The following is a 25,495-nucleotide window of genomic DNA, read 5'->3' as shown; positions in this document are numbered from 1 at the left end:
TCCATGCAACAGGTATACTTGCTTCAGCCCTAGACAGATGATAGGTGGAAAATCTTCATTCACTTCCGTGTCGCTAATGTAAAGCACCATTAAAAATCTATTATGGTCTGCAAGTTGTTATTGTGCTTAGCAGCAAACGAAACGACACTTCACCGCATTACATATAAAATGAAGGGAAGCAAAAACTATCTGCAAAAAAGGTTACACGAAGATAACGAGGCGCTACATACAGTTATACGACGACCTCAGCCATCCCGAATGAGGGTTACTTTAACCTCAGGCGTATATGTTTGTGTGTGTGTGTGATTGTGTATATGTTAACCCGAGCGCATCATCTCCTGGAGTCCCGGTGTCGAAAAACGTACGAGCATGCTGGCATACGGCATGTCAACGACTAGGCTTGCCCGTACCTACTTCAGCCGTATGTCGTCTTACGCTGTCGCAATTCGTGGTACAACAAATTAAATGTATGCACACATATTTTGAGTAAAATGTAAACATACTTAAATTTTAACTCTTTACATCGTTCCGCTGCTGTTGATGGTTGTTGGAGAGTTTGAGCGTTTGCTACCGTTACCATACATCCTGCACCGATGCGGTACGGACAGTGAGGATGATACCGTTGTTGCTGCCGGCTCACGGCACAGACCACCAGCAACCGAGCGCTCTGAAGCGGCCAAACATTTGACGAACATGCTTTAGTCGTCGTTTGCTGTTCGTAAACAGTTTCATTCGCACCCGTCCCAACTGTGGTAACGGGGACGAAAGTACCGAAGGTTTACGGAAATCTGTCTCCGTTCATCGTCGGCTGTAATACGGCACTTGAGATGCTCTCGGAGCATGCATCTAATGCCCACTTGGTACCGTTTCATGGTAACGCGAAATGCAAAGGCACTTCATCCGAGTGCCGTGGGTGCATGCGGAGTCCGTTTGGGTTTGTCATTTTGGACACACTAGTCGGGACGGTGGGTTGGCTTGGGGAAAGATTGCGAATGTGTGGATGGATGATTTTTCTTCGGCATGCGAGCATGCGAAAAATAGTGGCTTTATATTCACGGGCGTATCATTCCGCAATGGTGGCCTGTCAGTTTGGTCAAAGCAAAAAGTTTTATCAAGTGTCATCCAACCAACGCTTCTGGATGTTGATTTCAACGCAAGCATTGCAAATCTGAGGAAGGCTTTGGTAGAGGAGTGGTTTGAGGGAGAGTTTCTGAGGGATCTTCTTTCGGTTGAGGGTTGACCGTCGAAGGGCGCTCGCAGTGAGTGAGTTGTGACATAAATGGGTCGCGAGAACGGTTCAGCAGGAAGCACACAAGAATCTGTATGTATAACGCGGGCTGGCCTGGAGTGCAAACATTAAAACCCATTTACGGGAAAGTTTTTTCCTCTCTCTCTCATTGAGGTTGCGGGTTTGAGATCTGCTGGTTGTGGCAGCAGTTCGTATTTTGCGCATATGGCAACGATTGGTCACAAATTGAAGCATCGTGGTTATTGTGCTGGTTTGAAAAATGTTCACTCACTTTCAAACACTCCCTAAAAAAGACACGCGGGCTCATAAAAGTTACATCATACGCACCTTTCACCCTTTTGGGAGCCGCTGTCGGCCTGTACACGATGCTTTTTGTTTGTCGTTGACCTGCATGTATCTGTGTCAACAGTGTTATTTATCGTGTCACACCGGTACCCCAACACAATACACTGTTATACAATTTGAACTTTATTTAATCCTTTTCCTTTGGAAGTTTGTTCTGAGCCCGAGCTAGAGGATAGTGGTCTCAGAACGTTTCAATTTAGTAAATGCCATGTCGATGCTGTGGTTCTTGGAAGATAGCCTCCCAGGAGCCTCCGCCCGCTTTGAGTACTTGATTATGCTCCTAGTTATACGTCAGCTGCATGCATCTCGAAGGTTGGTCAAAGTTCGAAACAAAAGAGAGCCCTAGTGGCCGAAGTGAATCAAAATGAAAGAATGGTTGACGTACGAGGATGGTAAACAAATTGCTTTGGTTCCTCAAGAACTCGTCACCATGTTCCGTTGGGCGCACTTGAGATAAAGGAACACTCTATGGAAGGTAGTGCACAGTGTCGCCCATTTGGGGGTATGTCCTTACAAACCTTCACCATGCTGCTCGTGGTAACGTGGAGGCAAAGGCTCTTCTCTTTCCCTCCCCAATGTTTGTGGCAACTTAACTGTAGTGACATAACGGTAGCCACGAAATGACCATGATGGCAAAATGGAGGCTAATGGCCCCAAATGGCTCATTTGCTGGTGTAGATTTGGCGCTGGTTGACATCGTCCCACGGAGGAGTAGTTTTGGGACGGTATCTTCACTCGGTGTGTTCTAGTTACGTCACGCCATGGCTTCAGCTTGGCCCCAGCCGCGTGGTACGAAAATGGGCAATCTATTTACCAGCACTCTCCAATCCCCAGAACTGTTAGTGGTGTACGACGAGGCTGACATGACTTTCCCGGGCCAAGCCTCATGCAAGAATGTCATGTTTTAGCGAATGATTTATCCTTGTTTTAAGCACAAAGTGTCCTCCCTCCACCACGCACAGAAACACGCATGCAAGTGCCCCATAATGGAACTAAACTAAAGGTGCGCTATAAAAGACCTGTCCGCATGGGTAGGAGTGCAAAAAGTTATTCACAGACAAGCGCACCTCTATTGTAGGGCGTGTTGTGTTTGCTGTTGCAGAGTACAAACTGTTTTGCAACTACAGCAAGGTGCGGTCCCAACACGATCGGAAATCCATTACGTGTGCGGTGAAGTTCTAAGTATCGTGCAACAGGACTTTGGGAAGCACTGCTAGTGTGGAGTGGCTTTCCGCGACGGCTTTGGCAAGTGGTCTCGCGGTTAATACGAGGTCGTACCATAGAAATCCATTAGTTTCGCATGATTCAATCACTTAGCGTGGTACGGATAAGCGCACCGGTGGTGTTGCGGATTTGGTTCCGCTCGGCGGCCCTTGTGACGATGCCCCAAAGCCGGTCGGGAAGAGGAGTCGTTTTCCACCCTTTTTCCGTTTGTCACGCTAAAGGTGCAAAAAAGATTAATCTATTGCCCTTTCCTGCTAGAAGAAACACCTAGCAGCGAGGATGTTGGGCGGGACCAAGAGCAATATTCCTTCATTGTCTGTCCGGGGCAGGATCGCAGGAAAAGGTTTGAAAGGCCGTAGCATTTGCAGGGCACGACAGGGGTGCGTGAGGTCACAGAGAAAATAATGAGATTTTGTCACGCGAACGGTGGTAAAAGACACAAGTCGAACCAGAGGGTTGGTGGGTTTCTGCAGGCGTGGCTGGCTGAAGTCGAAGGTCCTTTTCTAAGGTGGTTCTTTTCTTCTCTGGAGTCAGCCAAGCGGCTTGGCTTATGGGGATGAGCCGCTCAAGGTATGAGTCGGTCCACAAGATGAGTCTAGTTGCAAGAAAAGATTCTGACAATGGTACAATACTCTCACCATGGGCGTTAGCGTCGTTTCTCCGGGGAATTCTCACCATGAAGCAGAGCGCACGACGTAGATTGAAATTGAATTTCTGTCCCTTTTACTGTTGGGATTCATTGCCCCTGTTTGAGATGGTTTTTGGTCGGTAATAATCGAAAATAGATCAAAGTAAACCTGGGGGAAAAACTCATAGGAAGTCTTAAGAGGCAACTCCAGGAAGATCAGTTGGCTCTGTGTTCTAGTTGTTTACTCACTAAAGAAATCGATCTCCATGTTTCAGTCGGGCTTCTAGTACGCTAAATAGTAGTTGTTTCAATAAACCATAAACCACGTATTAGAAACAGACAGCAAAGTATTTGTTGATTAAAAATACTATTATAACAGTTAAATAATATGAATTGCCATAATTACTACCATTCACACAGAACGAGACTTCAAAAGCATTTGTTACAATAGTAAGGTAAATTGTAGATATATATTATGTTTGTTTTATGTGAAAAGCTCTTTGATTGATTTTTGCCATAAATACATGGGGTATGAAGTATTTAAGATTTCTCTCATGGGTCTTGAAGTATTTAAGATATCGGTTAAATTGCACTAAACACATCACTTTTGATTTATATTCCAAATGTATTTGGATTGATGAATAATATAAAATTGGAAACACTAGTGTAATTTTTGTTCGACAAGAATTTATGTCTTACAATTAATTTCTACAAAATAAAAAGCAATTCCGTAGTTCAAGTGACTAGTTATCACATCAGTGATACAAACATAAACGTAGGAATATTTTAAAACCAGTTAGTGATGTGTTGGTTTCATACTGTCATTTAAGTAATTTGGGATGTTTTTGACATACAATTACATTAATTACGTCTTCACACTGCATCTCACACACTGTCAACACACTTTCAAACTTTGCCAAAGTCATTTAAATAGATGTTGACGGCAATTCATACCTTTTTCGTCACGACGCAGATCGTTAGAGCGGGCATGATTTAACCGCAATTGTTTTCGCGAGGCAGAATTATTGTTGAGAAATTGGGGTGCCGGTTTCCATTTAGACGGCACCCGCCAGATAGCTTCCATGTGATAAAATTTTCCCAGGCACAAGCTGTTCAATTTGGTACGCTACGTTATCTCGGTAATTACGGGCGATAACCATCAAGTTTAATGTACGCCGCCGAACCAATCCTTGCCATCGAAATAAACAGTCCATTTTGGACGGTAACGGGTATTGGCGTTTTTCGGTCAAAAGCCAGTTTGGCACAGCTTAGCGCGATGGATGCCGTGGGATGGCTTTTTGTCCTATGCTTGTAGCAAAACCGATGCGGACAAAACTTTGAATTCTGCTGCCGGCAGCTAACCCTTTCGAGAAGGACGAGCTTACAGGCCGTTAGTGACCGTTGAACGGGATCATTAGCTACGTCCGCGCGGGCACACACACACACACCTTATCCCGCATCCCGATGCCGAACTTTGACGGTAGGGATGGGGGGGACAGCTTTTTTTTTAATTTATCTTTTCCGAAAAGTTGTCTCATTCCGTCGGCTTAATCGTGTCGACCATCATTCTACTTCCACCAGCGATCCCGGGTGGCTAATTTTTCGATTTCAATTTTTGATGCGTTTTTAATCCAGTCAGAAAATCATCCGTCCCTTGTCTGTTGCCCAAACGGTCTGCTGGGAATGAGAAAATGGTTCCGTTTTCGAGGAAGCAGTTTAATTTTCACGCAAACACTTGCATTACGTTGGGCTAGATCGCTTTCGGAAGGGAAAGTTGAGGGCTTTATTTTTAGGGAAGTATTTTTGTTGAGTGAAACCGCTTCCGCCATTCCGCCCATCAGTGGCTTCCCCTTCGATTTGGCAGTTAATAATTGATTTGGTTATCTTTTAAGCCTTCAATACTTAAGCTTAAGTTTGAAAAGTTTTCATCACTGCTCGTTTGTTGTTATTTCCCTAACATACTTTTGGTTTGGAAATTTCGTCTGCCCGAAGGAAGAAGCAGCCTACAGAATTCTAAACGTGACGATGGTCATCTTTCCATTTAATTACAATATTAGCAACCATCATAGGCCGCGGGGCCATGGGGATTCTCAGCACTCATTTTCTCAAGCACTCATGAGTGCTTTTGAGAAATCCTCGTTCTCAGCGTTTGTCGATTCGGAACAAAATCGGTTTTGAGAATCTTTGAGAATCTTTGAGAAAGTTGGCGATGCAGCGATCGGCTAACTGAAATATGAGCAATTGTGCTATTTGTTTTTCGGTAAACACTTTGGAAAATGTATTCAATGTTTATAATTGAAACAAAAATAAAAAAAAATGCGATCAAAAATATATTATTTATTTAAAGCTCCAAATAAAGCATGAGTGGCAATATCAGTTTCTCAAAGTGAGAAAAACTGACGACGGGCACGGGCTCGCGTCTGAGAACAAGATTTGAGTGCTTGAGAAACTTAAATGAGTGTTTGAGAATGATTTCTCAGCTTGAGAAAGCCCCATGGCCCCGCCATATTGATTGGTTTGAACAGGAGAGTTCAGAATAAATTTTCTTGAAAATGATAAAACACCGATCAATATCATATTGATATCCAGTTTTATACAATAAATATAAAAAGTGAAAGCTAGATAATCATAATTTCATGTCACACACAAGTTATACTAATGAATTGAAATATATAAAAATAAAGCGTCATTAATAGTTTTAGCGACTGTGCAAAATTACCTAAATGAGTCTACTTCATGGTGTTCATCTAATCTGCTCTCGCTGTGCGTTGAAAACTGTAGTACAATTAGCTTTCATCGTAAAAAACCCGACACGGTATCGTTATAATCTTAGTCTTAACGCAATGCCAAAAAATTTAGTGATCCAATGTGTCTTACTACCAGTTATTGTTCTCTTGTAGGTTCCGTTGTAGAATATAATTCTGTGACTAGCACACCTTGCACAGACATTTGGATAAACAGGATTGAATCAATACAGCGTAGATTTAGCAGATTAGTTTTTCATAAGGGGGAGTAATCTTGGACCGCTGCTGTTTGTCATTTTCCTGAATGACGTAACACGGTTGCTCCCTCCTGACGGCCACCTACTGTATGCAGACGACGCGAAGCTGTTCCTGCCTATCCGCGACCGGTCAGACCAACTCCGCCTTCAAGCCACTCTAAGTGCCTTCCAGTCATGGTGCTCTTTGAATGGTCTTGAATTGTGCGTCGAGAAGTGTGTTGTTGTTACGTTTGCGAGAAAGCGGTGCCCCTTAGTGTATGACTATGCGTTAAATGGATCTACCATTGGTCGCAAAAGCTGTGTCACGGATCTAGGAGTGCTCCTTGACGAAAAGTTGAGCTTCCACGACCAGCTAGAGCACGTTGTCACTAAGGGTAACCAATTGATCGGCTTACTAAAACAAATAGCACGAGACATCACTGACCCGATTTGCATCAAGACGCTATACTGTGCTTTGGTGCGACCAGTGTTAGAATACGCTTCTGTAGTATGGTGGCCTACAGCTGCTCGTCCCCTAGCTCGTTTAGAGTCGATCCAGCGCAAATTCACGCGGTTCGCTTTGCGCTCCTGGAGTGTCCAACTTGACTATGAGGGACGCTGTGCGTTGCTTGGCATCGAGACGCTGAAGCAGCGGAACTGCAACGCTCAGAGGCTGTTTGTCGCGGGACTTCTTGACAATCGGATCGACTCGCCCGCGCTTCTTTCGAGGCTCAACATGTATGTCCCGCCGAGATCGCTCCGAGCTAGATCGCTACTTGACGTGGAGGAACGCCGCACTCGCTTTGGCTCCTCTGATCCGTTTATTCGTATGTGCCGTGAGTTTAATGTCATTTGTGATCGTCATCAACCTGACATGTCGCGCACCGCATTGTTGAATAGTATTCCTGTCGTGCGACCTTTTACATGTTAATTATGTTACTTAAGACTAAGCGTGACAAATGAATGACCGTAATGTGACTATGTTATAATGAATTAATGTAAATGAATTCGCTTCAAGTGGGCCACTTGCGGTCCGTTGAATTTTAATAAATAAATAACAAATAAATAACAAATAACAAATAACGTGCCTTGGTTGAATTAGGAAAATATGCCCTCATACCATGACAGATGTTCTCTTTTAGGATTACAACCGCTTGGTCGTAGACGCCAAGTCGCACAGGCAACATTAATAGCAAAAATATTAAACAACGAGATTGACGTACCATAAATATATTAGTTGGCCTGAACATATATGCACCTGGAGGTAATCTTAGAGCGAGGGACACCCTAAGGCCTCGTAACGCTAATTCATTGTATGCGAGTAACTCACATATATCCGCTATGTGCATGACTTTCAATAAATACAGCTTCAATTTGGAACTCTAGTACAGCACCGTTCAAAACTAACATATCATTAGAATGGCAGGATCGACATAGACAAGAAAATGTAGGATTCTTCTTCTTCTTCTTTGGTTCAACAACCGATGTCGGTCAAGGCCTGCCTGTACCCACTTGTGGGCAAGACAAGAAAATGTAGGATAGGATAGCTTTTATTATGTTTTATTCTTTTAGACGTTAGTCGGTTGAAATCAAATAATTAAATAATAATAATAAGAAATGCAAAAGAACAGATGAACAAAACAATCACCTTGTTTGTGGAATCAACCTATAAACAACTGGCGTTGTAAATGTAAACTTTCGATTATCTTTTAGTTTGTTTAAGATACGTTTTTCATTTCGTCATTATTGATCCAACACATTCCTAATTCACCTTTATTTACCTTTAAGTCACTTTTATTTTTAATCAACAAATGCAACTCTTACATTCACATGCTTATTTTACTGAAACGAATACCAGACACATCGAGAATATAAAACATTGTTTTCGATGAAATTCGCTTTCATTTAAAATCGGTGATGCAGTCCTTCGAAAATAATCCTAACCAACTGTGAGCGAAACAATGGAGGGATTGAAGTGTGAAGAGCCATTGTGTGTAAATAATCATTGACGCTTCGCTTTTAATGCAAAAATGTTCTTCTCATACGTCGTATAATAAACGAAACAAACGAACATATGCACAGTGGTTTGAACATGCTACTTTAGTAGTGTTGGTAAGATTGTCGCGTAGCACCGTACGCTTACGGACAAATACAACAGATGGATTAGAACAATACCATTTCCATTCGATTGGAACGCTCCGAGAACATACGAAAGGCGTTGGTGGAATTAGTATTTCGATCTAACTTAGTATATAATGGTGAAAGGAAAATTCCATATATTTCTTAACTAAAGGAAACAAGTTCCTAGTTCAAAGGAACGGAACAGAAAATGTAGATGAATTAAACGTACTTTTAAAGCGACTGACTTGGCACAATTGTATAATTTATGTAATCATTTATTTCTCAATATCATGATTAATTTTTATGTTGATGTTTTAGATGTATGATCATGCCCGAATTTAGTGTTTTTCATTTAGATTTTGTTCAAACGTAGGTTCAAAGGCTCTCAAGAAATGAAACCAAGCAAGTAGTTTTTGGAACGCTTCATGCATATAGCTAAGCTGATATGCTGAGAAATGAATAAATACATAAATGAATGAATGAATGAATAAATTTCATTTTTGTTGGATTTCGTTCGACTTAATTGAATGCTTTGTTGTGTTCATTGCCTGCGCCTACACGCACGGTCCAAAACAGCCGAAGTCATACAAAATCATGAAAAAGTCTGCGCCCTTTTGATCCGGCATCCTCGTGAAGTTTATCGAACACAACTATTCGGTTCGGCTCGGTAAACATGTGCGCGTATCAGGTAGCAGCATTTGTACTGCTTACCTGCCGTATGCTGCTGTGATACCGAGCGAGACGCATAGACAACGCATCAAAAGGACATGTGTAGCCGTGAGGAAATTTTTCTGTGTCTCTTTTGCCTTGTCCTTGCCTTTAGATCCTGATGAGTAAAGCATGCATACCTTTCGGGTACGCTCGGGGTATAAGCTCTGTCCCTGTCATGTTAATGGTGAAGATAGAATCGTATGCCATCGGCTCTGCATTCGGGCGTGGGCAGGCCTGTGGACGCCTTCTGTTCGCAGGCATTGAATCCACCACCTCAACGTTGTCATTTCATGAAATAATAGCGCGATTGGGTGAAATAGATAAATCAACATTTACTCTATATGTTTAAAATATGTATGCACAATAATCAAAAATGTATTCGATAAAATTGCTCCTGTTCCTCGATGAAAGGGGATAGCTAATGAATTACAATTCAAACAAGCCATCAAATGATTGTTTTGCCTGCTATTGTATTAATTCGTTCGTGCCACCCATACCGTTCCAACAATCCCCGGAACGAAAACACCCGCGCAACCGATTCCGATTGCAGTCCGGTCACGTCCGAGAATAGCCCTTAACGGCAATTTATTTGTAAAAGTTGCAATTTTCTCACTGTCAAAAAAGAAAGACAAAAAAAACGACGATCGGTTTCATCACTTTGGTGGAGCGCCCGTTTTTGTATTTGGTTTGGCACTTTCAACACCACCGAAACTCGGTGACGCCAGCGAACGTAAAAGTTTGTTGATCCTTTTTTACGACTCTTATACAAAACGAGCTGTGCAGGAAGACAGCAAAAAAAGGAACGGCCAATGTCCGGTTGTTTCTCCGGATGGGTTAGTATTTTATTGATCACACCACCTCTTATAGCGTTCCCCTTGGCTAAGTAATTCACTTTCCGCCATGGTTTCGTTTGTTTAATCTTAGGCTGAAAATAAAAACAACTCACCAGGCGTACGGTGGTAAAAAAACCAACACACACACATTTAGGCATTTCATCGGAAAATGGCCAAACAATAAATCGTTGCACGCGGTGTGGAGACAATAATACTATCCCGTTTCGCGTTTGGACCGCTTGATTTTATTACGCGTATTTACGCGATGCTACACACTGTTGAAAGCTGTTGGGACAGCATGCAGCAGAGGTGTGTGTATGTGTGGTTGTTTTTGAAAAAATGTCTTGAATCGACAAAATACTGCTACAATCTGCTGACAACGAGACCGATATGAACCGATAATGCAGGAATGCTGACGCTTGGCGAGATGATGGTCACCACAAACAACACAAATGGATCGAGTTTGCGCCATGGTTATAAGACTATTCATCAAATCGTGAGCATTGTTGTTTTCCGACCTTGGGTCACAGTGATAGAACGTCTTGGCGATTGATACACCATATATTACACGATTGATACAACAAATGTTTTGTAATGAATGATTTAAACGTGTCCAAGTATCATCGTAACCTCTTACATTAAAACACGTTCACTGAATGTTTGCTTGCAGAGAGACATGAATGCAGTACTGTATATAGACAGAAGCGAATCTTGTCTAATGTATCCTTCTGTGAACAGATTTCCCAGGCCGAATATTATCGTTTACATACCAGCTACGGAGCATGGGCAGCTATAAAAATGTGTCTTTGCTGGAAAATACGACTGCCCCGCCCCGCGGCTCCATCGTAGGAAATGGATTTTCCATTGCTCGCCACTTTTCGAAGCCATTAAAATGAATGATGACATCTAGATGGCATCAAATTTATGCACGCTTTTGCCCTACTGGTTTGTTATTACCATTGCTATTATTGTTATTACCATATTACGGTTTCGGAAAGTTTGTCATTCCCCTTTTTTGCCAGGACAAATCACCGATCTGCTGATACGCTTGCCTGTTTGGCTGTCAAGAAACGGGTTCATATTTATCCCATCCAAATTATAGAAGTTTTTCTTTATATGATCTCCCATCTCCTTGTCAGTCAGCTCCTCCGGAAACGATCGATGGTGCTTGTGTTTGGCCTACATTTCTCCCATATCTGGAATGCATCGGATACGTGGCCACACACACACGAGCAATCTTTTGCAACGTTCCATAGTTGAACGATCGTAAACGCTCACGCCGCTGGTGAGCACATGCTTATGGATTTGTAAAAATAAAGTTCGAGTTTCATCGATTTTAAGGATGGGGATAAAGCTAAATTTGGCATACATTCCTTTTGGGGCAATCCTTGGCAGTACAAGGCAGCAAAAAATGTGACCACAAAAACATCAAGGAAAACATATTCAACATCCACAAAACAGAAACGACCGAGAAAGCCAGGGCAGTCGCATGCGAAAGGGCTTTCAATCGGAGCTGGGAAGATTATTTTTCGGAGCCTTTGCACATTCCACACACGAAAGGTTGTACGCCGGCTGACAGATGATCCTTTGCTGGACTGTCCACTCAATGTCAGGCTTGCTCATTTACAATCCAACCAAATGCAGCACAATACAGCACACACCCATACGGCCCATGAAAAGTAGTCGAGCAAAAGGAGAAAAGTCACAAGGAGGGCTGTATATAGGGTTTTTTTTTGCGAACCGGTCCTTTCTACTTGATGTTAATCCTTGTTTCTGTTTCTTCCTAATCCTGTTGTGATACTGTGGAATTAGGTCATTAGGGAGATGGGCAAGACTTCCCGGATAGGAGTTGCTGGTCTGAGCAGGGATTGAAAATGATTCGGAGAATTCAGAGGGGTCCTAAAGTTCGGCTTTATCTGTATGGTATGGCTATTTTTAGTTTAAAACAAAGTGGGACTGATTAAAGCAATCTATTACGGTTTAAATTTTATTTCAGTATATTGCATGTACTTTTGTATCAAAAGCAAATACTGCAAAGTGCTTACTTGTTTATGAATAGAGTTTTACAAAGAAGACCATACTTATCTGAATGTTGTTTAAAATAGTTATGTGCTTCATTGCACCACAAGGTGCGCGTTGTATCAAATCCTTTGTGGATAATTTCGTCGTTTATTTGAGCTGTTCAGCAATCTTCATGTTTGAAGCTGCCATATATTATTTAAATTTTCAGCAGCGCCGTTTATTGGTCTAGTTGTTCTACTGCCAAACTCGTGGTCATTCCGTAAACAGAGCTTTTACACATTTCGCTTGACGTGAAACTGGACAATACTTCCGGCGGAAAGTTTATCTTCTGTAACTGGTGCCAATAAAATGCAAATAGACACAACGGATATACGATTGTACTACGATCCAAACCAAAGTGTTGAGTGCATTCGGTTCTGTCGATTGCTTTGTTGCATTTTGACGAAAGCTCTCTGTTTTTTTTCTTTTCCCTGCGACTCTACCGATGATCTGGCTATGTTTGCGTTGGCAGTCTTGCAGTTTTAGCAGGTCGGAAACTGAGCCGCTGGGCATCACAAAGTCAAAGATTGAACGCTTGGCGTAGCTTTCAAATTTATAAAGCAAACATCGACCAACGATGATTACCGAGCACTCAAAGCGGGCCGGAATGAGTGGGTCGAACACTTTGGATTGGAGACTTGGGGAAAACCATTCGTTCGTCAAAATTTTCCTCCACGGCACGAACGATTAAGCAAACAGCGCCGGTTAAGGATAGCTTTTTTTGGCCACATTCTTGCGCGGGTTTTCCAGTCACTGGTGCGATGGGTGATTTTGTCCCCAAATCGATACGATCTCCGTTTGGTTCACGGTCGAACTGGGAAAAACATTTTTACCCACGACATACCAACCTAAGGTTGGTGGACAATCATGACCTCGCTTCGTTGCAAAATTGGAGCTCATGTTTGCGGAAATTCAAGAAGCTTTTAAACCTTCTCGAGCATGTTGCAATACTTTTCGCAATAGAAGCATGCCTAACATGTTGAACGCATTCTCAACCCATCCCGTTCGACTGTTTACGTGGCGGTCTAGGATGCCGAGGATTAAACGCGCCTCCACACCGGACAAACGGATACGGTAGGCGAAACGAATGTGCGAAATTATCATAAAAATATCGTTAAAACAGATTCCGAGAAGATAATAAAAGGAAATTTATCGTTTTTTGTTTGAAAGGGTGAGCACCACTCACTCTACAGCGCAAACGCCCGCGCTTGAAGCCTATCATCGCAGAGGCTCAAAAGGAACTGATGGAAGGAAAAGGTCGAACCAAGGCCCAACTTGTGCATTTCTGCCGATCCGATGATGGCCATCGAACCACCGTTCCCGACGGAAGGTCGATCCATTAAAAGGAATGGGTGTGCAAATTTGACTCTTCTAGTGGAGAAATAAACGGCTCTTTCGTTCTGACAGTTGGGACCCGCTGGCTTTCTGATTGGGCGCTCCGAGCAAAGTACATTCAACCGATGCGAATGTTGGCTTTTCTTAGAATGTTTTAAGGATCGAACACGCTCCATTTATTGTTGTTATGCGTGTTGACACTAGCGTTTCCACACGAATGTTTGCTTTTTTGCTAGTTGCAAAGAACTCAGATACTTCGACTAGTTTTACGTTTTGCTCGATTTAACGCAACGAATTAGAACTGTTTAAACAACAAAGGTGTTTTTTAATTTGAAAAATAAAAAAAATAGATTTTATAGAAATGTTTGCTTGTAATGTGATGGTCATACAAGCGGCACAACTGATCATCGAACACCGCCGCGGTAGGTCAGTGTTTCGCGGACATGTAGGTAGAATAAAACTTTGGTCAAAGCGGACTTTTCAACACTTGATCGTCCAGGCGATCATAGAAACCCAGAAGGGGTTTCCCTTACTGGAAACGTTGAAGTTTTGAAGCCTTACCTTGGGTAGGGGGACATAACTAAACTCTTGAAATAAGTCTGAAGGCGAAGTGTTTAAGCAGCGTAACGTCCTATCTTGACAGTCCAAACGAATCTGACTAGCCATGGTCGGAGTTGGTTTTATTTATACTCAAAATACGTTATGGGTTTCGTACATTTGGTTTTGGTATGTGTTTTTGTCCTAATTAAATGTTATTGTTTTTGGTAACAATTATTAAATTGAATTGGTGTTAGGTGCTTGTCGATGTGTGTCTATGCTGTGGTTTTACTGTATTGCGAAAGAAGGTTTCAACTATTGTTGCTAAAGAATGGATGTTTTCGTCGCTGAGCTTATAAATTGCTACGCGTTTTCGGTTCACCTAGTTTGTTGCAGTAACGCCTGATTTGCTTATTATGCGTCTTTCGGGTGTTTTCAAGAAGTGTGTCACAATTGTTTTTATAAGAACGGTGTGGCCTGAATTCTTCCGGTTGTTATGGTATGCGTTGTTATGGTATGATCTGATTTGCTGAGTGTGTTATAATGAATGTATTGCAATGGTGTGTTTTGGCTTTCCGAAGTGTGTTACAATGTGTCTATAGCTCATAGTGTATATTGTAATAAGTTATGTATAGCAGATATGCTACATTCTAATATTTTTTTAAGAGATTTCATTGCTAGCTTCATGCAAAATGAATCAATTGATAGATTTTAAGTAAGCGTAGATATGTCATGTGTGTCGTTGTCTCGCATTATTAAAGGAGTAACTAAGGAGTATTGCAGTCATCCATTAGTTAATTTTCTTCGTCTCACATAGGATACAGTTTAAATAAATTTAACAGTCAAAATACTCATTAAGTAAATAGTTGATGCATCGGTTGAAGCAGAGATAATAAGATGATAGCTATTGCATAAAATATTTTCGATATTCGGAAAAAGAAATGAACAGTAATTTGTCCAACAATGGATTCGGTCAAAGCAAAAGTACACCTTCTCCCATGCCGTGGGCATGGAGAGCGGTTCCTTGAAAATTAATTTGCATAAAAAATTGTTCAATAGTTCATTCGAACTACTGAAGTTTCGTAACGTAACGTAAACGTAAAGCCAATTTTCTCCCATTTTTTTGGTTTTAATTTTTTGTACACATTCTACCAGCGCAGTACAAAAGGTATATTTTTCATTAACTTTTGTACGCGCCAGGGATTTCTTCACGAAAAGGTTAGTTTGGGAACTGTGTTGGAGGTGTTGTAAGCTGCTAATGAATTAGTTGGGAAAAGTGATATTGAGTCATGATATTGAGACAGGCAGGAATGTTTCAATGATTAAAAACAGCAGCAAAGAATGTAATCGTAATAGCTTAAGGTATGTGATGGCTTGTCTCTAAATAGTTTGGGTTTCGATGCGTATGACTGTTTACCACATTACTACAAGCTAATGAAATTGACTATACAATTATCTTTCGACATCCACTTCACCTTTCACTGTGCATACAAACAGCTTGGTCACTGGTATTAATTGATTACTTTCTTTAATTCAATTTCAGATTATGGCTTTGGTGCTATTCGATCGGTGCAGCTGGTGGTGGACCCTCCCGCAGTACGCCGTGGACAACATGCAACATTGCGTTGCCTCTACGATTTGGATGATTCGCCACTGTACTCCGTCAAGTTCTATCGCGGTTTGCGAGAGTTCTACCGTTACTCACCGGGACAGCAGCCGAGTAAAAAGATATTTCCTTTTCCCGGCATCAATGTCGACGTAAGTATAACGATTCAATTTCAGAGTGTAGCGAATGCTAAGGGTTGTAAATTATCCGCTTGCTTCGTTCCTTCAACTGTTTGCCAATGAGAGATTATAGTGCACAGTCTAGCTTGAGTAACTTAAAGGCATTTCCCTCAGCTGACATTAATCCGTCTTTTCTGATCCTGAGAATCGAAGAGTGGTGTAGCCACTCCGCTAGGAGATCAGAATAACAAACTACTCGGAAAAGCAAGTCTAACGAATATTATGCGTCCCAAGCGAGAGAGGGACCACCAGACTGAAAAAGACGCATCAGGACATCATTAATGGAGGAATAGGTTTTCATTTTATACACGTTTCTTTATTTCCATTCTAAAGACTGGTCAGCTTTGTGAAATCCTTTCAACAGGCAGACGTGACTTGCTGATACTCTGCGTTGGCCCATAAAAGCCAGAATCTCTTCTGCAAGCATTGACTTTGGGTTTTGCTGTTTGACAACGGACACAAAAAGGTCGCACAAAAACGCACTCGACAGCGGACAAAACGTCGTTAAGCGTCTTGGTAGATCGGACGAGGAAAAACTAGAAACCGAAACGTAACGAACTGATAAGACACGATTACATTTCGAGATGATTATTGTAGGAATCTTTGCCTGTTGGTTTGTCGTTGTCGTTGTCGTTTCTGAGTCATGTTTTATCGTTTCGTTCTTGTGCTTGGGTAAGTTTTTGTCGACGCTTCTTCACGGCAGAAAAACAGGAAGGTCGTTAGACATATTAAACAAATAAGTAATCTTCCTTTGCTTTGACAGTCGTGTGCTAACACTAAACCAGTTTACATGTTGCTGTATGGGGGTCTATTCACTAAACAGCAACACAAAAGGAGGATGTGATTTGTGCTAAAAATCGTGTCGGTGTCCTGCACTGTGTAACTTGAGCGAGTACTTGATCGGATGAGATTTGACTTTGAAAAGGGCAAAATGTCTTACTTCGTAGCATTTTCCCATTTTCAGGGTATTATTTTCCCAGTTTTTACAGTGCAAATGATCCAATTCCTTTGGGCTGGGCTGGTATTATGTAATTTCTTGTCCATTTCTTCCGTGCAAGCTGAAGATGTTTGAAGTCTGAAGCGTACCGCGTCAGACGACCAAAGCAGATGAATGGCGTCCTCTGTTTTTCCGCTCGTTATTAACTTATTAATTATAATTGGAAGGCTGAAAGATTATCTTTCGTCGCTTTCGCATCCCTTTTGGAAGGAGCTTAACGATAGCTTGTGTTGAGTTTTGCTGAATTGCGGTCCTGCCTGGCAATACTGGGCACGTGGAGGTGTAGCATGGGTCAGAGAGGCGCGTTTTCCGTGATCGGTTGAACCGTTGAGTCATGGAGTTTGGCTTTTAGCTGGACTATCTTTGTTGCTGTGTTTTCATCAACAGCGATGGAAGAGAAACGGATTGTGTGTGTTTTTTTATGTTTGCATTGCGTGTTACTGCTGAGCTGTGCCACTTTGACGAGATGAGCGTTAGATTTAAAAGGATCTGAAGTGTTCTATATTGAGTAGGCCGTGCGATAAGTGAGCCGGAAGGTTGCTCGAGTGATTAATTTGAATGGCTGTCTGTTCTGAGAAGAAAAAGCTACGATAATCATCGGGAATAATAAAGAATAAAGGATTGAGGATATCTAAACATTAAACTTAATCATCAGACATGTTTAAGAATCATGAATTTTATTTAAAATATTATATTATAAAAAAGGTTATGAATGAATTAGTCATTTTGATGCACACACCCTGTTCTACAAGGCCTAACAAGATCGATTTCCAATCTGAGAGTCTGCCCGTAGAGACAGTTTTACGCGGTCAGATTATTATGTAAATAAAGTTATTCAAAAAGAAAATATAGAGAGAGAAAGTTTATTCACTATTAGTAACAACTCTAAATCACACGACATGGTAAACATTTTGTAACTTAAAAAAAATGTGATCAATGTCAGCTGCTGTTTCAATGTTGTCTTCCATGCCTGTTGTAAAAGTCCTTTGAAATAGTTTTATTTCTCGCGTTCTTGAGTTTATTATTTTAGTTCTGAGGTTGTTTATTTCGTTGTGAAAAGAAACATGGAAAATTAAACAAATCTAAGCCAGTTTCTCTTCTCATAAAATCTAAGATTATGCAGGTGGATGTTTCGTGTCCTCCTTATTTGATTGCCAATTTCTTCCATCTATGTTTTACATGTGGTTATAACCAAAGGATGTTTCTTGGTTTCTCTTATGCCGAACATGGTCCTATTGAAAGAAAAACCACACTGCTCGACCCCATTGGTGGACGGAGAAATTTGGAAGAACGAAAAGAATATCTGCTCATGTGCGTGTGGTGTTGTGTGGTGAAATAAGATGAAAACGATATGAGAAGCTTACTGCTCCCGCTTAACCTCTGAGCCTGGACATTTTTGCTTTCTGGCTTGCCATCTTAGCCATTCAACATGCTAGGTGATCCATTTTGTTACACCGGCGACGAAGCGTTGGAAGCAAACCAGCCTCTTCTTATAATATATTTATGAGATTATCGTCCCATGCTACGTAGTCGTTAGCTCCCAGTCTGTCATCTTGCTCAGCACGAAGAGATTGTAGCACAGTTCCAGCTCCCACGCCCTCAGCGGCACTCAATTTAGACGCGAAAAATGGAATGCTTTTCGTCTTCCTATAAATATCGTATATCTTTCGGTTGATTTTGCCACCCTAAACTTGTGTCATGCGATGTTTAATGTACAGCATACATACATATGTATGATAATGTTTTGGGTGACCGTTTTTTCTGTGTGTGTTGCATTTAGTTCGCACGACAGAACATTAGCCAATTCGCCGACTAGTCATCCCTATTCCTCTTTCCAACCTGCAGCACAAAATGAAAAGTTCTGGATTTTGGCAAAATGTATGTTATTCCGTTAAATTCTTGAATGAAGAAATGTCCAAATTTTTTACCACATCTCCAAGCCAACCGACGGGCTGATAACAACGAGGGAGCACCGGGAGGGATATCAGACATTCGAATGTAAAGAAAGCACCCCATACTGAATCGTTAATAGTTGAGAACATTCGATCGATAGCAAACATTCACCAACACGAAAAAAGCAGCTAAACTGGTGACGTTGGTGGTGAAAGTATACGGCAAATAAAAACGTTTGCTAAAGGATCATGGGATCATCGGAATCGACCGGGATGTATTAAATGGAGCGTCCGACACTGTCACGGAAAATCGTCGGGGTAAATGCTCTAGCCGTTTGGTGACAGTTTTTCACCGCCGAATCTGAACCAATAAATAAAAAGCGGAAAGAAAAGTGTGCGTTCTTGTTGATCAGACGGGGCTTTTTTTGCTCCCTCAAATCCCGCTGTTCCTAAATACATTTATTCGTTGTACGTGAGTGCTTTCATCAGTCGGAAGCTCGAAATTGTACGGGGGAGATGGGGTAAGTAGAAGAAGCATTTTCTGTGCTCTTTGTATGGGAGAAATGAATGAATTATTGCTTGGGTCATAAATATGGAGCAGAAATATATTTATCTGACTGCGAAAGCGGATCAGTGTCGTGCATGGGAAACGATCAAATTCTTATAAATGATGGTTTCGGTATTATCCGGGATTGAATATCCATTTCCGGTCGCAATAACTGGTTCCTACTGCAGTGATGAAACAGCCCTGGGTGTCAATGAAGCGAAGGCTGACATCGTTCTCACTGCGGTTAGAACTCGCTTCCAGCTGAACGGATCCTAAAAGGGGTTGACGTAGTGCGTGAGCTCATTAACAATCCGTAGGGGGGGATTTAATGCGAAACGTGTGATTCTATCGTTAGGCGAGCAGGATACAGCGAGTAGTGAGGCGCTATAAAAAAGTTATTTCTATTAGCAAAAGCTGGGATCCTGTGTGTCGAACAGAGAGCAATAGCAATGAAAACCATGTGGCAATGATTGTATGACCAACGATTCCATTTCATAGCTGCTGTTCAATGCATTAGGTTGAGCGTAATTCAAACCAATAGTTTCATTTAGTCCGATACGCCTTTTAATTGTTGCGAACTAATTGGAAACCTCCTATTTCATCTCTTTACGTGCAGGCTTCGCTCTCCGACAACCGACAGGTGGTTATCAAAAATGTGGGCTTCGGGCTGTCGGGCAATTTTTCCTGTGAAGTTACAGCAGACGCACCATCGTTCTCTACCGCCACCGAACACATCAGCATGCAAGTAGTGGGTAAGTTATCTAACTATTACAAACCAGTTGTTACAGTTACAGTAGAAGCTTGGCTAGCGCACTCGCACCGAAGCGATTTCATTTTCCTTGTACAGCAAAATCTACCAATTCTTCCGAGAATACGAGACTGTCCCGTGTTGTGTCGTGCCGGTAGTATAGGCTTCGTGGGTATGTGTGCATACATTTTAAGGGCAATAGGGGTTAGTAGAATATGGATTAGGTTGTAGGATTTTGGGGAAACTGAGAATGATTATATACCTTTGTTTTCGCTCTACTTCAGCATGTGGTTTGAATCATACACCTACACTCACGCAAACGTACACAAGCACACATGCAAGCCAAACAAACAAATACTCTCTTCGCAATGAAGGTTGGAAGTGGTTGGGTTGGACCTGTGAGCATCGGAGGACAATTTTCCGAATGGATTAAATTTAATCAAATTACCAACATTCTGAGGAACAAGGCTTTGCGCCTGGGGAGGATGGCCTGCTGTTGCGTAACATTGGGCAGAGTTTATCGAAATCCGACTAATATCTAGTCTTTCCCGGTAGGCACGTAATTTTGGTTTATTTTGAACAGTTCACTTGTCAGCAAACATGATAAAGCAACTGTTTGATGAATTGTGGATCGGCTTTTTGCTTGAAAAGCATGACATATATCAGAAAGGGCCAGGCACTAACATGGTTATGATGTTTCGTAACATTCTCACAAGCCATTCGGAAACCATTCTTACAGGCAAAAGAGTTGATTAGCTTTTAAAAAGAAAAAATGAAAACCCCATTTCTTGTAAAGTATTGTAATTGTGACTTGTGTACAAAATTATGCAAAGGAAATTATATCATAAGGTCTGGCTGGTTCAAACCCCGCCTAATCTCACACAAGAGCTTGGCAATGCGATAAAAAGCGATAACAATGCTGATCCGAAATGCGCCACGCAAATGAGTTTAACCCGGCCGGTGATAGAAGATACCAAAGGTTGATCAGATAATTGACGAATCGACTTACGGAAAGCCGCTGTCACTGCCCGAGGACAGGACCGTAATGTCGGTCGTGCCGTATAAAATTGAGTTGTTTTGGACCTTTTGTCGTTGAAGACCGTTTATCTCAGTAGAAAGCCTCACCACAAGGGCAAAAGGACCGTCGAGAAGGTTCAAAAATCGGTTCCCATGTTGGTTTGAATTTCTATTTCATGTACCCAATTTGCCGCCAGGGCTAAAATGGTGTACTCTGTTAAAAAGAAGGAGGATGTTCTGGGGAGCGAGTATAGCTTTTGGTTGACATGGAATTTTAAAGCATATTTTACTAGTTTTAAAGAGTGGTCAAAAAATGTTCAAGCCGTTTTTGTAAATATATAAAAAAAAACAATGAAGCTAGCTAACTTCCTTTCCCGAACACTGTGAGTCAATCTAGATTTTCAGTAGTTGAATAAAGATGAAGTTGATACCAGTAGATTGATGGCCGAAGGCGCTGATACTCCACCGGGGACGTGCTAAGCGAGGGACAAACATCTTCCAAACATGACCTATCATGAACACAAACATAAACACTGCATTTTTGTCCCCATTCCGGGTACGTTTCTGCATCCTGGATATCAAGATGCTTGCAAAGGGCAGTATGAAGAGCTAACCCGAATAACATCGATTTTAGTGCCACTTGGCCATCTGCTCCACGCTACCCGGGGTTGTTGTTTTTTATTGTTCGTTTTCTTTTGCTACAAACGCTCTGGCAGTGCTCGTTTGTCTCTTCGCATATCCTGGCCATTTCGGTTTCGACTGCAGCTTCGCCGGAAATGTTTAAGTCCTCGGATCTCGTCCGCACTCACCCATCCACCGGTGGCTGATAATAATAGCATCAAGCACGGGCCCCGGCGTGCAGCCGGGTGCAGTGAGTGGTGAAATTTAATGGCGGAAATGCAATTGTCGTTTCCATGTGCTGATTCCCTTCCACCGGCCGTTGCTAGGATGCGCAAGAAGAAGCTGTGCGGGCAGGGGGAAAACATTGGAGGCCGATGTGGTCCCCTGTTGCAAAACAACAACATCACATTGAGTGCCAACCGTGGAATACGTACACATTCCTGGACTGTGCTTTTTGTAGCCCTCCCCCTGTTCTTGTAGAGATTGTTTCGCTCCCACTCGGATGCAGTGGTTTTTCCTTCCATGTTTTGTTTTCTTTTCTCCCTAGAGCTGCTGGCCATTCCTCTGTGTTCCTTGGTTTTGCTGTTGCTTGTTTGTTTGCAACACTCGTACCGCATCAAAATGCCACTGTCCGGTGCACTTGAAGCGCGAGAAGATGGCCATGCCGTGCTTCGATTCGTGCCATCGGGCAGAGGAAAAGCTAGTGTGCAAAAAACACAAGTTTGAGTGGAAAACAACGACAAAAATAAATATTTTATAACGATCCTCTTGAATCCTTGGTGGGATTGACCGTTTCTTTTGCAGTCGCGTCGTGAACGGGAGGGTTTTGGCACTGGTTCCTGTCCTTTTTTTCGTGACCGTGAGGCGCTTGTGGTTGAACAGGTTCGTAGTATTGGTTGCAGTTATTTTTCTTTTCTCTTATTCAAGATTATGTCGTATTTTTGTGGCAATATGATTTGTTCACTGAAACTCTATTTATAACATACTTGCAATTGCTCTCTTGTAGTAAGGTCATTCGGCATGTTGTTTCTAGTAAGACTCGCTTACTGTTTTAATAGAGCACATCTTTGCGGTAACGTTTCTGCAGAAACAAGCATCCTACACAAGGCTCTATTACACATTTAAATGTGGTACAAACGATGTGAGGGTGTGATTTATAATCCTTATGAAGGTTTTTTCTGTTTTCTCGACCCGTGCCAGGCATATGCAGGAGTAAGTGCAGTTGGCTGTCGCAGGAAAGCACCAAACTGACATAAATACACATCGAACACATAGCTCAGGGTTCCGCTGTCATAAACTATAGCTGCCATTAAATCTTTCTCGCACTCTCTTGCAAGTGCGGCGCTCGAAGCGAATCGAACGCACTCACCTGTGGTAAAATATTTCGATAGCATAAATAATGTTGTTTGCGTACACTGTGGCCGTCGCGGACAGAGCGCTCATGCACGCTTGAATCAACTGGAGCTTAGAAATTTGGGCAATATATTACGATGCTTCCGGTTCGTATGGTCTTCTGCCGAAAACGAGGCTATTAAGAAGGATGCATTTATACGCGGTCACGTTTCGTAGTGCGCTGTCAGAAGTCAACAACGAGAAGACAAATAACATGTAAAATCCGGGAAATGCATAACAACTTGGCTGCTTTGCCTCCGATAGGACTCGTGTAAGTGTCAACGAAGGTTTTTCTGTAGACGTAGGAGGCATAGTGTAAGAAGATCGTAAATAAATAAGAAAATACTGAACGTAATAGTGATGTGATATGCTTGTCAATAACTGGAATAACTTCTGTTTCGGAGAAATCTTGCATAATGAATTAAAATTTGGCATAGGACAACCTTGGACAATGGTTTGTATCTTTTGGGATATGGTTTCCACCAATTCTGCTTGATTTATTTAACGTGGAGTAGATTTATTTAAGTTTGATACTATTGAATTTCAGTTTGATCAGTTTAGTGTTCATTAATCGATGGACTATAAAGCTCTCTTGAATCAAAATTAGTTCACAATATACAATAGATAACGAACAGAACCAGTGGCGGATTTAGGGTGTACACAATAACCCCCGCGGCCGCTCAGTCCGCGCACCGTTAAATCCGCCACTGAACAGAACATTGATATACTATATCGTTATGATTGGGTGCATTCTGAACACTTAAACGTGAAGTCAACTCTCCTATCGTCATTCCATGCTTTACGAGCATCGTTGAATTAGTTTTATAATTGATTAGATAGTTGATTGGACTGATTCGACAATATATAATTATTTAAAAAAATCTAATGATGGTGTTAAGAATACGATGTTTATTAATGAAGATTTCCATTTGTGTGTAGAACTCCAACCTAATTTTAACATTTTTTTCAATATTTTTTTAAAACCATATAAATAATTTGTAAATTATTTTGGGGTTTGGATCACAAATACAGTTTGCAACTGCAAGTCTGCCTATCCTGATACTGAGTTTCACGAAACGAGTTAGTTTTTTTAAATATTGAGTTTGATAGTTGACAGACAAAACCAAAAGCCAAACTCACCTTAGATTTTCAGCCAAGATTGTTTCAGCCTGAAACATGCAAACAAATGCCGATGCTTTGCAGGGTAGATCAGATTAGCTCATTAAGGATCATTTATTTTTGCTTAAACAAAAATATCCTGTAAAAAAAGGATAAATACTGTTCAATTTGATACTTGAAAATGGATCGAACCGAAAAAAAGAAAACAAAACGATTTTTAACAATCTTTGTTCCTCCGCAAATGGTGAAATCCCACGTATGACACAACACATATGATGAATATTGTTCGTATGATTGGTTGAAATTCAAGCTTTATGGCGTAAAATATAAAAATGGTCACAGTAAATAGTAAAGCAAGTAAATGACTTAGATAGGACTCGATCGAATAAGGTTGAAGTGCCAAATACGAAGGTTTTAGAGGTTTGTTGTAGAGATAAGAGATTTAAATCTAGAAATAGCTAAGCAAGGCAAGATGTGGTTCCGTGCTTTAAAATGTTTTTATATATTTTTATTACTAGATATACTAGCTAAATAGAAAACAATTTGACATAAACTTCATTCAATTTTAATTTGATGTTAGAAGCATTCAATTAAATATGAAACTCGTACAAAAACTTTTTGTATTGATTATAGTGTTTGTTAATTGAAATTTCATTTACCAATACTATAAATGACACATCCTTTAAACCCATTCCTCTACCTTTACTGCCCGCCTGTGCCTGCCTAGCAGTATGCGATGCTGCTAACTATTCCCGCAGACGAAACCGTTTCATTTTTATTTACTTTCACTCGGGGCACCCTTCTGTAAACAGATGGCGAACATTATTGTGGTACGAAGCAGCCTGAAACAGGATGTGTGTGTGTATGTGTCTATGGGTGGGTGGGATGTGGTTGATGGTATGCGATTAAATCGTGTTGATTTCAATTCCATCGCTATTGAAAGATCAAATAGCCGAGCCACTCGAGCGCGAGTGGGGTAAGTCACCGCGGGCCAGGCAGGCAAGAGTGGGTGAGTGTTGATAGAAAATGAACATAAACCATCTGTCAGCGCTGACATGGGGTAGTGGTCCCGGTGCCGGTGACCGAAGTAAATAGCAGCAGTTCCGTGGCAGTGTCCCAAACCATGCCGAGCAATAGGAGAAACTGATAACCCATCCTTGTACGGTTGCTCACCGATCCAATGACTCTTCGTCAAAGGATCTGTACTGGCCGATTGGCAAAGGAACCTAGGAAAAAGGGGAAAGAGAGACATTGGACCAGCCGCACTACCGTGCAAGCTGGTGTTTACCTCTAGCCCCCCACCTCCTCGCTGTGGTGTTGAATCGTACAATAGTGACTCGAGTAATGGCGAGC

The 25,495-nt window shown here is 41.7% G+C and overlaps 1 protein-coding gene across 5 annotated transcripts in view; it reads left to right on the top strand.

Moving 5' to 3' along the window:
- LOC1274515 (uncharacterized) overlaps positions 1-25,495 on the top strand; it is a 142,341-nt gene that overhangs the window by 56,550 nt on the left and 60,296 nt on the right. For all 5 annotated transcript variants that reach the window (XM_061643917.1, XM_061643919.1, XM_061643918.1 and 2 more), the window contains exons 4-5: positions 15,568-15,782; positions 19,862-19,997. In XM_061643917.1, the coding sequence (XP_061499901.1) occupies positions 15,568-15,782; positions 19,862-19,997 (351 nt within the window). The remainder of the gene's footprint in view (positions 1-15,567; positions 15,783-19,861; positions 19,998-25,495) is intronic.

Source organism: Anopheles gambiae, chromosome 2 (genome assembly GCF_943734735.2).
Source record: "Anopheles gambiae chromosome 2, idAnoGambNW_F1_1, whole genome shotgun sequence".
NCBI lineage: Eukaryota > Metazoa > Arthropoda > Insecta > Diptera > Culicidae > Anopheles > Anopheles gambiae.
This window is presented reverse-complemented; position numbering and strand designations above follow the sequence as displayed.